This window comes from Hypanus sabinus, chromosome 3 (genome assembly GCF_030144855.1).
Source record: "Hypanus sabinus isolate sHypSab1 chromosome 3, sHypSab1.hap1, whole genome shotgun sequence".
Taxonomy (NCBI): domain Eukaryota; kingdom Metazoa; phylum Chordata; class Chondrichthyes; order Myliobatiformes; family Dasyatidae; genus Hypanus; species Hypanus sabinus.
Genome location: NC_082708.1, coordinates 9,347,410 through 9,361,747, shown reverse-complemented (window position 1 = coordinate 9,361,747; position 14,338 = coordinate 9,347,410). Strand labels below are relative to the sequence as shown.

The 14,338-nt window shown below is 40.1% G+C and overlaps 1 protein-coding gene across 3 annotated transcripts in view; it reads left to right on the top strand.

Moving 5' to 3' along the window:
* The window catches only part of LOC132391037 (52 kDa repressor of the inhibitor of the protein kinase-like), a 38,906-nt gene extending 27,436 nt beyond the window's left edge, over window positions 1-11,470 (top strand). For all 3 annotated transcript variants that reach the window (XM_059963688.1, XM_059963689.1, XM_059963690.1), the window contains 3 exons: window positions 180-293; window positions 384-420; window positions 3,576-11,470. In XM_059963688.1, coding sequence (XP_059819671.1) covers window positions 180-293; window positions 384-420; window positions 3,576-7,162 — 3,738 coding nt within the window. In that variant the 3' untranslated portion in view covers window positions 7,163-11,470. The remainder of the gene's footprint in view (window positions 1-179; window positions 294-383; window positions 421-3,575) is intronic.
* The last annotated feature ends 2,868 nt before the right edge of the window (window positions 11,471-14,338 follow it).

Genomic DNA, 14,338 nt, shown 5'->3' with positions numbered 1-14,338 from the left:
TCTGCAGCTGTTGAATAGCTTGTAATTCTCATTATTTTGGCTGCAAAATGAAGAACTAACTGAAGATACAGTGGAGCTGCTAAAGTGTGTGGTAAAGGTGTGGAGAAAATAAGAGAAGAAGTCGCTTGACATAAATGAAATGTGTGACATGATTTAAAGTTAAACAATTCTCTCCCTAGAGCCCTTACAGAACAGTCCTCAAGGATAATGCTGTGCCAACCTTGTTTGACTTGACAAGTCATCTCAATAAACCTGAAGGCAAACACAGAAAGCACAAGATGATAAAAGAGCTGGTAAGTTGTTGTTGCTATGTAGTTGGTGTATCTTGTAAAGTGAACCTTTAAACTTGTTGGGATAACTAATTGTCTTTTCTTCCCTTATAGAGTGAGGAAGATCTGCTGAGGGTGAAGGCACCAAGAAGTAAGTACAACATCACATGGTCAGAGCACACTTTGAGTATTTTGAGCTGTTTTGGGCCCCTTATCTAAGAAAAGTTGTGCTGGCACTAGAGAGGGTCCAGAGGAAGTTCATTAAAATGTTTCTAAAAATGAAAGGGTTAGCATATGAGCAATTGATAGCTCTGGACTTGTACTCACTGGAGTGAGAAGATTGAGAGGGGATCTCATTGAAACCTATCGAAAATTGAAAGCCCTGGATGTGGAGAAGGTGTTTCCAATGGTGGAGGAGTGTAGGACTAGAGGGCACAGCCTCAGAATAAAGGGACATTCCTTTAGAACAGAGTTAAGGAGGAATTTCTTTAGTCAAGAGGGTAATGAATTCCTTTGCCACAAACAACTGTGGAGGCTGTCATTAGATATAATTAAGGCAGAAGTTGATAGGTTCTAGATTAGTAAAGGTGTCAAAGGTTAGGGGGAGAAGGCAGGAGAATGGGGTGAGACGGTTAATAAATCAGCCATACTGGAATGATGGAGCTGATTTGATTCCTCTTGTGTCTTATGCTCCAGTGTAGATATATGTCTCGGGCAGTAATGTGGTTAAATTATATTTTTAAACAAACATTTCTGGAGCTAGAATTCTTGTGGTGGTTAACATTAATTTTGTTTGTTGGAATATTGCAACTTTTCTGTAATATGTACTTGTTTTTCAGATATTCATTTCTGCTTACCTGTGACGCAAAAAGCCTTTATTTTGTAGCAATTTATTTGTATAAAAAATAATTGGGTATTCCGAGGTTTGAGTCTAGTTTATAGTAATATGGCTTGGGAATGTTAAGTGCACACAGTAAAAATAAAGTGATTGAAGATGACTAGAAAAAATAATTATAGGTACAATGTGATTATGATCATTATGCATAAAGTGTAGGAAATGATTTGATACATAGCACCAAGTGTTTGTTTTATGGGTTGGCCCTCTGTTGATTGCCTTGATAACAAAGCACAGGATTTTTTTGTACAAAAGATCTTTTAAAAGGATCCATGGTGCATTTTGACCTTAAATCCCTCCACCATAAATAGCAGGTCATGCTGAATAATTTGAGAAAATAGAGACCATTTGCTCTATCTGAATACATTCCCAAAGATGTAACTGCTAATGTGACAACCATTTTTGGATCATGAATTCTATTGTTTTTCCCCTCTATGGACCATATCTAGATGTGCAAACCATGTGCTACATTTCTTGATGTCAAAATTTTATTGCTTTGAGCTATTGTCTGTTCTTCTCCAACAGTTTAATAGTCCAGATGTAACTTTACAAAATTGACGTTTTGAATCATTTCTGAAAATATATGTACTACCAGAACCACCATTTAAGCAGAATATTTGTCACAAAGTTTAAATATTTTACATGCACCATGGTCTTTTACTGCTGCAGATGCAGAGTGAATGCATTTTCCATTGTCAAACTTCCAATTACTGTTTTAAAATCAATACTTAATATTCATTGATTTCAGTAGTAATTGTTTTAAAATTTGAGAACATATGCACAAATGGAACACATACCTCTCTCCTCAGACGACCTGCCACTTAGTAAGATCATGCCTGAGCAAAGGCATGATGATAACAGTGGCTAGCATGTCACTATTACAGCTCAGGGCACTAGAGTTCAATTCCAGTGTTGTCTGTAAGAAAGTTTGTATGTCCTTCCCATGAGTGTGTGGGTTTCCTTCGGGTGCTTCCACAGTTCAAAAGCCTACCAATTAGTAGGTTAATTGGTCATTGTAAATTGAACCATGGTTAGGCTAGGGTTAAATGAGTGGTTTGCTGGATGGTGCGGCTCGTTGGGTTGGAAGAGTCTGTTCCATGCTGGCTCTATATACATAAATAAATAAACATTGTGCTTAAAGGCACGAGATTCTGCTGATGCTGAAACCTGGAGCTAAAAACAAACTGCTGGAGGAACAATGACTCAAGCACAGTCTGGATCTAAAAAAGGACAAACTACTGGAGAATCTCAGCGGGTTAAGCAATTCTTGGCCTAGTGAGTTCATCCAGCAGCTTGATTTTCCTGTCTTGATTTCTATAGCTTCTGATTTCCATGTGATAAATAAAGCTATCCCATTCTTAATGACTCATTAAGAGTTTCATTGATTTTCTATTCTAAGAAATTCTCCTTCATCTTGTTTCTTCATTCACTTAAGTATATACTGACATTAAATTGCATAAATGTAACAATAAACCCTGTGGTTTTGATTTTTGAAACCACCTGCAGATCTTGAACTGTGCAAAATTTTACAACTTTGAAATAATAGCAGTTTTTCTTGCAGCACAGTTGAGTTTAGAAATTAAAGTTGACAGAAATTGAAATTCAGACAAAAAAATTGAATTTGACAACTGTGCCACACTCAAGTAAGTTTTAAAAAGTACTGGGAAGTGCATCTAGCTCTAGAGTTTAAATTAACAATAGCTACCTTATTAATGAAAAATCTGCAGGGTCCATTAATACTGCCTTGTATTTTTAGTTCCTTGATGATAATTTAAATAATAACAAGGTCATGGCTTTGAGGTGAGGTGGGAAGTTTAAAAGAGATGTGCAGGACAGGTTTTTTTTACACTGATGTTGCTGGGTGCCCGGAATGTGCTGGTGTTGCTCAAAGCAAATAATATAGTGGAGTTTAAAAGGTATATAAACAGACACATGAATGTGTCAGGAATGAGAGGTAGTATGTGTTATATTTACAGATAGTATGTGTAATTGGTTTAGTTTGTTCTCATGGTTGGGACCAACATTGTGGATCCAAGGGTGTGTTCTGTTTTCTATAAGAGAAAAGAGATTTGTGTAAAGACTTGGCAGGTGGAAACAGAATGAATACTTTTGAAGCAGAGTTAGACATACCACAAGTAGTAGTTTGTCAACGATGGGTGAGAGCTTGAGGTTACAAGCAGATCAGTCATGATTTTATTAAATGCCAGAGCTGGCTTGGGGTCTGGGTGACCAATACCAGCTCCAAATTCATGATCCTGATGAAGGATCTCAGCCCAAAACATCAACTGTTTAGTCCTCTTCACAGATACTGCTTGTGAGTTCCTCCAGCATTTTGTGTGTTACTCTGGATTTTATTGTGTAAATTCAGATGTTTGTAGTAAAGATTTCACATTTCCTTTTTCCTCTTTAAGCTGATGGTGATGTCCTGAGAGGTCTACAGTGCAAACAGGATGCAATCAACGAAATGGAAAAAACAGACCTGGAAGGTGCAACAGAAAACATTGAGGAATCTCCTCTTATGGAAGAATCTTTGAACTTAACACCTGAAGAGAAAGGAAATAAAGAATTTCTCAAAGTTTTATTTGAAACTATACTGCTCTTGGGGCGGCAAAATGTTCCATTGGGAGGTTCTGTTGCTGAAAATGTACATAATTTGTGCAATACTCCCGATAATGTTCAAGCACTGTTGGAGTTCAGAATGAATGCAGGTGATGAAATGCTACGCAAGAGGTTTGAGGCCACCGCAGTGAATACAGTCTATTGCCCAAAGAACCTACAAAAAGACCTCCTGGATATTTGTGAAATGTGCATACGGGAAGAGGTGCTCAGAGAAGTACGTGACAGCAATTTCTTCTCCATCATAACTGACGATGTGATCAATATAGCAGGGGTTAACCATGTTTCCCTGTTGATAAGGTTTGTAGATGAATCCGATTCACTGAGGCAAGAGTTTGTTGGGTTCATACCATGCGAGTTAAATGGAGAGTTTTTAGCCAGTCGGATCCACGAGACCCTCACAGAAAAATGGGGACTGAATATGTATTACTGTCGCGGGCAAGCCTATAATGGCTCTGGGACTATGGCATACAAAAAGCAAGTCGTTGTAGCTAGCATCTTACAACAGTGTCCAAAGGCTTTGTGTACCCCCTGCTCATTCTACCCACTAAATATATGGATGGCAAAGTCCAGCTTGATATTTGGTATAAACCTGGTGTTAAGCTTGATGGAAAATATTGTCTCATTTTTCAGTTTATCATCTCAGCTCCAAAAGATTTTTGAAGTTAGCATCAACAGTGTATATCAAACAAATGAGAAATTGGCAAAAGAGCTGAAAAAGCTTTTCCAAATCAATTGGTATGAAAGGCATGACACTTTTGAGATTCTGGCAGATCTTTATGAAGTGTTGGTGACCTGCCTGGACGAGATCAGCTATGATACATGTGGTAGGTGGAATGCTGAGATATCGACCCAGGCCAGTATGCTGTCATCCACCATGCGAGATTTTGAAATCGTTGTGTCTCTAATGGTCTTGAAGAATGTCCTCTCCTACACAAGAGCCTTTGGCAAAAACCTCCAGGGTCAAGCTTCAGACACCTATTTTGCCTCAAGCACTTTGACTGCTGTCCTCCATTCGTTGAATGAAATGAGGGACAATATTGAAGTATACCATGAATTCTGGCTGGAGGAAGCCACCAACCTGTCCTTGAAAATGGGGATTGAAATAAAGTTGCCATGGAGGTGCCGTCGGCAACCTCAAAATGAAGAGGTGTCTGAGGAGACTCCGGAAAATTACTACAAAGAAGCCATCACTGCACCATTTCTAGATCACGTAATTTTAGAAATTGAGGAGATGTTCTCAGAGCAGCAGTTAAAGGCCCTCAAGTGCCTGTCGTTGGTGCCCTCTGTTATGGCACAGCTTAAGTATAACACCGGAGAGGAAAACATGGCTGATCTGTATAAAGATGACCTCCCAAATCCAGACACCCTTTCAGCAGAATTGCACTGTTGGAAGATAAAATGGAAGCACCGTAGCCGTGACGTCGAACTACCCAGCACAATCTCAGAGACTCTTCGTCACCCAGACATCAAGTTCTTTCCAAACGTGTACACTCTGCTCAAAATTGTCTCTAACCTCCCAATCATCAAACTTGAAACTGACAAGTGTGACGTTGGCAGAAAGCGGCTTAAAGCCTACTTGAAAGCCACTCCAGTTGAGGAGCGAATGGGCAGTCTGGCACTGATCCACATCAATTACGATGCAAAGCATGACTATGACACAATGGTGGATACCTTCGCAAAGTTGTACCCAGAGAAAATGCAGCTGCCGCATGTGACAGATTCAGATAGCGTGGAAGTAAACAATCATGGTGGCAACAGAGTAGAAATAAACAATTTGGGTACAGGTGCTGCTCCATTGTACGAGGTTGATGGTGACTGTGTGGCACTGGTGAGTGGGATAGTGTTGCATCACCAGTCGCCAGGAACGATCCTGGAGGCCTGCCAGAACCCAGGCAAGAATGTCATAGAAGTGACCCAGCACCCAGTGGGGAGCACTGTGGAGCTGCAACAGCTTCCTGTCAGTGGCACCATGATAGTGACCCAGCATTCGACAGAACACCAACCTGAAGTGCCCCAGCAGGTGGGGAGCAACGTGGAGGTCCAGCAGCATCACATCGAGGGAAGGGTGGTGGAGGTCATCCACCATCCGGAAATGAATGGGGCAGGGCTGCAGCATCGCTCAGAGGTGAATGGTGTGGAACTAGAGGACCATCAGGAGGAGGTTATTGAGGTGAGCCATCATTCGGAGATGAGAGCTGTAGAATTTGAATCAACATTGGAGGAGGGTGGCATGGTGGAACTGGAGCACCATGTACAAGGCGTTGCTGTGGCGCTACAGCACCAGGTCGACGGAAGTACAGTGGAACTACAGCCTGAAAGCAGCACAGTGGAGGTACATCGTCCTGAAGCAAATGCTGTAGAGCTGAGCCACCACACAGAAGAGAGTTCTATGGAGGTTGATCATTACCCAGAGTCCAGCACCACAGGCTTGCAGCAGCATCTGGAGCCCAGTGCCATAGAACTGCAACACCAAATCCAACCAGAACCCATAACCACGGAAATCTTATGCCATGCAGAGACCCGAGCAGAAGCACAGCACAGCCTGGAACCTGTTGCTGTGGAGGTTCAGCATCCCCCCGATCCCAGTGAGGCAGAGTCACAGCACCATCCGGAGCCAAGACATCCAGAGCCTGCTGGTACAGATAGACAACACTGTTCTGAACCTGTAGACATGGCCACCCAGCACCCCTCAGAGCCTGTCCCTACAGACAGAGAGCTCCACTTAGAGTCCACCTCTTCAGAGGTACAACAGCATTCTGAGCCCAGTGCCATAGTAATTCAGAGCCACCCAGAGGTTGTTGCTGAAGAGATAGAGCACTATTCTGAATCTGTCACTGAAGGATCTAATGCCACTGTAATCCAGAACTATCCTGAGCCTGTCACCACAGTGATACAGCAGCATCCCAAGCCTGTTACTGTGCAGATACGTCAGCATCCGGGGCCTACTGTAATGGTAATCCAAAGCCACCGAGCGTCTACAGTCACAAATACTGCACCCAGTGCCTTGTTGATCCAGCAACACCCTAAGCCCATCACTACAAAGATACAGCACCATTCAGAGACTGGTGCCAGAGACATACACCATCACCCAGAACCTAATACACTAGAATTGCAGTCACATCTAGGATCCTGTGAAGTGGTTGAGGTTGCAGAGATTGTGGAATCCAGCACAGTGGAGCTGGAGAACTGTTCAGAGGCAGTGGAAATACAAGAGCATCCAGAAGGAGGCACAGTGGAAGTGGACAGTATGAGTGTCTGCACTCAGGATGTTCATGAAGGAATAAGTATTCTGGAAGTTAAAAATTCAGAAGAAAGCAATGCAGAAACGAACATTTCTAGTGTAAGTAATGTAAATAAGTCTGAAGTAGCTGTACAATAAAATGATTCTTTGTCCTACTTTGAGTAAATTTAATGCATCAAAATCTCTGATTGGGCATGTTTAAATGAAGACTCTTGCATGGCTTTCCTCAGATGTCCATTAAGAGGGAAATATCATAATTCTGGAGTACTGTCATTCATTGTCATATTAACATCTCTCTGCACCCACCTTTCCTTCTTGCTTTGCCTTACAATAGGAGAGAACTTCAGTGTCCATCTACAATTACTTCTGATTTTAAGCATTGGTGCCCTGGGCCAAAAGGAAAAAATGAGAGAATCTTGCCAAAGACCCATTTACATGAAAGGCCTGCCCTGTGATTATCCAGTGCTGTGCTCTCTACTGATGTGTAGTTGTTAAGTTTATAAAAAGCTGATGTCAGAAAAGGAACTACACTATTGAGTTACACATGAACGATGTGTTTGTTTATGTAAAATTCTGTGTTTTAAGTATATAGCATCCCTGCCTAGGTACATTTAGTGTTGAATTCGAGCACCTTGAGCTGTATGACTTTTCTTCAGTGCTTTGTACCAGCTCAGCTTAGAATTACCAGGCTTACGCAGTCATGCACTGTGTTCTGAGCAATGGCAGGAGCTTCTGTTTTGGTCCTTTTTCCCCATCTACTCCTCTGCCTACACTGAATGTTCTAATTAGTCTGCAGATCACTTGACTGAACCTCTTGTTATCCTGGTAACTGTAGCTCTGTGTTGCAATATCCAATCAGACTTGCCCAATAAGGTTTATTTTTCTCGCAAATGTTTCCACGTGAGATATTTAAACTATAACAATAACTATTTTTAAACATCTCATTCATTCTACATTGTATATTTGAATAATAATTAAATAGACCATCCAGAGTGGGACCACTGTCTTCAAACTTTTTGGAAATTTGTGGATACTTTCAGAAGTGACTGGTACATTTGTTACTTTTCCATCCTTCCACCAGTGGTGTTTGACACCATCAAAAAGGTTAAATGTGAGGAGAATGTATTTTTGTCCATGTAAGACCTATCCTTTTAACATTGGGGAAGATCTTGCATCTGTGTGCTGGATAACATGTCAAGACAACAAGAGTTACTTAAAATCTTGGTCACTGGGTTTTCCATGCACATGTTCTCATTACTGTAAAAAGCCTAGAGAATTATGATGTTTGGTTATTTGAGGTGAATGGCGCATTTGGGGAAGGAAGGAAGGAATCTTCAATTGATGAAGTATTTTGATTGATTAGAGTTTAATTAACTTCCATATTGCAGTGGGAATTGATCTGAAAGGTTTGCTAAAATAATCACTGGGAGAAGTACTCCTTGCTCCCTCAGCTTCCCTAGCTTAAATATCTCTTGACAATTATATGGATATATATTCAGCACTCATGCAAAATTAACCATTTGTCCAACAAGGGGTTTGGTGGAGTGCAGCTAATTATTCAAATATATTCAAAATGTGTCCCTTATATTTTGAAGTTGCACCCTGGAGTTTATTTGAAAAATTATTTCTGCAAATTGAATGTCTTTTTCCATCTTGAATAATTTTGTTTAATACTTCCATCTGGGGAAATTGTTCTTCTTTTTTTGCTGTTACTTTAATTAAAGTATTTGGTTTTCTTTACAATGTTCCAGGTGCAAGTGGAGTAAGCAACTGAGCCCACTTAATGGCCATCGTTATGCCAAGTTAAGATTATATGCAACTTCCCAGTTTATGATCCAGGGTAGAATAGGGAACATAGTAAGAAAGTATGGGAACTGAGGTGTGCACTAGGTGTTCACTGTCGATATTGACATTGCAGTGATTTCTCCATGTCTGATCACATAGACCATTAATATACTCATCCATACCGGTAAGCTCACTGTGAAATTGAGCTGCTGTTTATGGGATTAATTCCCAGCATGATTCTTGTTGATAGTTTAAAAAGAACAAAAATATATTTTCTGTCAAATTATATTTTCCTCTTAGAGTTTTCCCATAATCATTAGTTTTTCAGATCTTGACAATTGACCACCAGCAATGTGGAGACCTTTGGTGTATTTTTCTATTAAACCAACATATTGAACCAGTCCCTTGGTTGGTGTTCAGAGGATTGTAAACACAAGCTTCAAATAAACTTCAAATTTAGCAGTTCTATTTCCTCAGTGTTTGATGTTGGAAGGGAATAGATCAGGTAAAGAGACCAGATAGTGTGCATAGAGAAGTCCTTTTGGGAAGCCCCTGTACCCATTTCTTGATGTGAACTTGGTGCTGCAGCAGTCGTGGCCAATGCAGTTTTGTTGGTGCTGCAGTCAGTCATGGCCCATGCAGTTTTGTCAGTGTTGAATTTGATCTTATCCTTGATTTTTATTACCACTAGTTCAATAGACAATAGGTGCAGAAGTAGACCATTCAGCCCCTCGAGTCTGCACCGCCATTCTGAGATAATGGCTGATCATTCACTATCAATACCCAGTTCATGTTTACCTCATTATTATTAGGGGGCAGGAAGCTTGACTGTTTCAATTTATAGAGCTTCAGTGTCTGCCCAGATAGATGTCAGTTGACTGATCAGAGAACAAATGTTAAATCTGGGACCAAATATTGTCTTGTGTGGTTCATTTTTATTCTAGTCCACAAGAGGGAGCTCCTTTCACACGCCAGTGAATTCTGAGTATTGAATTATAAATCAGTAGACTGGGCTTTTGAATGCTGTTTTCAGTGGGTTGGTTGATTCTTTCATTTCATACAGATCTGCTTGGTTTAATTTATTAACCTTTTCTGTCATTATAAACAGTTCACTTCATCAATGGGCTTGGAAATCTAACAGAAAGATTCCATTTGCTGTTTATAGGTATAGGTATCTTATCATTCACTTGTTACAATGTTAGTTTCATGAATACCTGCTTGCCTAATGATAAGAGTCAGAAATCAATTTCTGTGAAATAGTTGTTGATCCTCAAAATTAGACTTGCACTCTATTGAAATACAGTTGAAAGGCTCCCTATATCTAAGGTCAAATTTATAAAATAAGACCCATTTGCAAGTTGTTTAAACAGATTGGTGATGTGGAATGATTCCTTTGTAATGTTCTTTACAGCCTACTTGTCAAAGATGTTTTAAATTAAATGGCACAGGCATTTTCTGCACCTGCACAATGGCTTAGCAGGTAAGGCAACACTTTGTGATGGAAGCAGACAAGGAAGGCTCATCATATTTTTCATTCAGTTGATTAATTGACCATAGTTCTAACCGGAGTTCTCTAATTATCTCCTGCATTCTGCATGGGAATTGGTTTAGCTAAGGTTTTTCCATTTGTTGTCTAGGAGTTGCTTATTGATTATGATGGGTGTTATTCTGCCTTAAGATACCGTCAAGGCTTCTGCTTAAATGAAGGCAATTTGTGAAAGGTACTGGAATGAATATTTAAATGGTGTATAATTTGTCAATTTCAGGACAAGATGCCATTTATAAGTTTTTGTGTGTGTAAATACTCCCTGTTCAGATTAATGGTAGGGTGGGAAGGGTTGGGTTTGGTGTGGTGATGATGCTGGTTCTCTTTCTTATTGTTAGTAGTTAGTGGCAGAGTACAGCAGTTAACTGTGAGAAGGTTTACTTGTTCACTTCTGATAAATATAAGGCTGTTTTTAGTTTCAAGCAGAAAAAAAGGGAATATCCTGGTGGGGGTAAAATTTCCCTCTCCCCCGCCCCTCCAAAAGAGGCATTGAATTTGATCTCTGCTGATGTTCTTAGAATGGGATTTATTTCCCCCAAGCACGTTGTGCTCCCTTCAAAAATGGCTGATTTTTTTTTCCCTTGCACCAACACTATTAGCTTTTTACTTCAGAAATAAAATAAACAGCCTTTATTTTCAAATTGCAAAGCTTGTTAGCTTATTGGTAAAGTTTGTTGGTCCGTTTTGTCTTTTTAAAGAAAATATTTCAGAAACATACTAACAGCTCCTGGTGTATGTATCGGTGATCATTTGTGTTGGTACTGATGTTTTCCTTAAGAATAGCGAGCAAGTTCATCACTTTACACACTGTGAGGGACATTTCTTGTAAATGCTTTGCTACACATTCTGTACTTCAGTGCACCAGTGACCCTCTCATTACAAGTACTTGAGAAAAACCTGCACTTGTTTAATCCTGTAACTTTTTTCCATTAATTATTAAGAACTTTGTCGGAATTGTTGCCATTTGTGGTACGTAAATGCAGTGGAATAAGTCATACTTTCATGTTCTGTCTTATGTTCAGTGTTGCAAAGAACTATTGTTACTTGGGCTTATTTCTGCAGTCTAGATGTTGAATACGTGCAACTGTATTTTACAATAAATTGAAAATTTAGAAGGTTGATGTGTTTTCTTTTCAGATGCCTCCCATGACCAACCTCTCCCAATCTCTTCCCTTTTCTTAGAAGTAATGGAACTCAGTTGTAAGAGGCCTTTATCACATGATGTAGTTTGTTAAATGATTTGAAACTCTCCCTGTCCAGATGTGCTAAATTCAACAAAAGGTGACATAATTTTAAACTGATTGGAGGAAAGTATGGGGGGGGAGGGGTGATGTCAAAGGCAAGTTTTTTTCCCTACAAAGTGGTTGTTGAGTGGAAAGCCCTCCAAGGGTCATAGTAGAGCCAGATACATTAGAGATATTTAATAGACTTAGATAAACACATGATTGAAAGAAAAAATGGAGGGCTATGTAGGATGGAAATATTAGATTGATCTTAGAGTATGTTAAATGGTCAGCACAACATTGTGAACTGAAGCACCTGTTCTGTGCTGTAATGTTTTATGTATGTAACATTGTCTCTCAACTGCCCCCATTTCATCCTCCTTGATAGATTTGAGGATTGGTTGAGTGGAAATCTATTCCAGTTGAATATACAACAATTCAGAAGTCTTTATATTTGACATCATATTCACAAGGCCAGTCATATCTACCGTCCAATTTGGATGACAGGTTTCCTCCTTGCTATTCTATTGACCCTTTTCTGAGCTTCCAACCACATTATTTTGCCTTGGTTTGTCTTTTGTTGTAACCCTCATCCATATTGTTATTACCTCCAGTCTTGATTACCCTGATTCTGGCCTGGCCAATTTTTATAGGTACTTGTTCAAGACTGCTGTTTGGTTCATAAATGAGAGGATTTCAAACCTTTTCACTTCATATACTATACCTAAAGTGTTTCACTAGACAACCCAATAATAGTTATTTTACTGAGGATGATTTGGCTTCTCCCTTCCTTTCCAGTCCTGATGAAGGGTCTCGGCCTGAAATGTTGACTGTTTACTCTTTTCCATGGATGTTGCCTTACCCGCTGAGTTCCTCCAGCACTCTGTAGGCGTTACTCTTTCATTATATTTGCTTGCTGGGTCTATGAAAAAGTCACTCCTTGCTCTTTTCTCCTATGTATAATATCAAATTTGGAAAATCTCAACTCAAATGACACCTACCCTAAATTGGTAAAGAATTAGCTCCTCGTGACTTTTGAATGTTTTCTTCACTACCTGTGGATTTTGTAATCCTGCCAACTTAGTGGCAGAGTAGTCAACTGGTAGTAAGGTCCAGCTCAGCAGATGAAAGTCAGAGTTGAGTGTTCAGGATTGGGTTAACATCCTTGCTTCTTTTGGATGTGTCAAGATCTAGAGGTCATATATTCGGGGTGAAAGCTGAAATATTTAAGGGGAATCTGTGAGGGATTTTCTTCACTCGGTGATGCAAGTGTGGTGGATGCTGGTCCAATTGTAACATTCTAGAGAAGTTAGGTACATGGATGAGAGCTATATAAAGGCCTATCGTACAGGTGCCGGTAGAAGTGACGAACAGTTTAGCATGATCTAGGTGGGCCAGAGGGCCTGTTTCTGTGCTGTAGTACTCAATGACTATATGATTATATTGGATTATTTCCCCTCCATGTTGGAGGACAATACACTATGCCACAGAAATAGGCCTTTCAGCCCATCTACTCCATGCCAAATTATTAATCTGTATAATCCCATTGAGCCACACCTAGACCTTAGCTTTCCATACTCATCCTATCAATAGATATCACAAATTTCTCTTAAATGTTGAAATTGAACCTGCATCCACCATTTCTGTTGGCAGCTCATTCCATACTCTTACCACCCTCTGAGAAGAAACTCCCCCTCCTGTTTTCCTTAAACATTTCACATTTCACCCTTAAGCCATGACCTCTAATTCTAGTCTCACCCAACCTCGGTGGGGGGGAGGGTAAATGCAAGCAGACTATCTATATCCCTCATAATTTTGTATATCTCACTCAAATCTCCCCTCATTCTCCAACATTCTTGGGAATAAATTCCTAAACTATTCAACCTTTCTTATAACTCAGGTCCTGGTAACATCCTTGTATGTTTTTCTTTCAGTCTGATTGAGGTCTTTCCTATAGGTAGGTCACCAGAACTACATACAATACTCCAAACTGGGTCTTACCAACATCTTGTCACATTCAACATTCCAACTCCTGTACTCAGTACATTGATATATGAATGCCAATGTGTCAGAGGTGTATTTTATGACTATATCTGTAATGCCACTTTATGGAATTATGGATCTCTATCCCCAGATCCCATTGTTCTTTTGCACTTCTCAATGCCCTACTGTTCTGTGCAAGTCCTACCCTGGTTGGTCCTCCCAAAGTGCAAGACCTCAAATTCCAGCCGACATTACTTAGCCCATTTTCCCATTTGGTCCAGATCCTGCTGCAAACATTGATGGTCTTCCTCGCTGACAACAATGTCCCCAATCTTGGTGTCATCCACAAATTTGTTGATCCAGTTTACTACATTATCAAAACCATTAATATTGATAATAAACAACAGACTCAACACTGATCCCTGTGGCACTTCACTGGTCATAGGCATCCAGTCAGAGGTAACTACCTACTACTGTTCTAGCTTCTCCCATTAAGCCAATGTCAAATCCAGTTTACTACTTCATCCTGAATTCCAAGTGACAGAACCTTGACCAACCTCCCATGAGAGGACCTTCATCGACTTTCCTGGTAACTTGAAAAACTTCAGGAATGGTTAGGTACAACCTGCTGTGCACAAAGCCACATTGACTATCCCTAATCAGTCCCTGTATCCAAACACTTGTATATCTGGTCCCTTAGAATACTTTTCAATAACTTACCCACCACTGATGTCAGGCTGACTGGCCCATAATTTCCTGGCTTATTCTTAGAGCCTT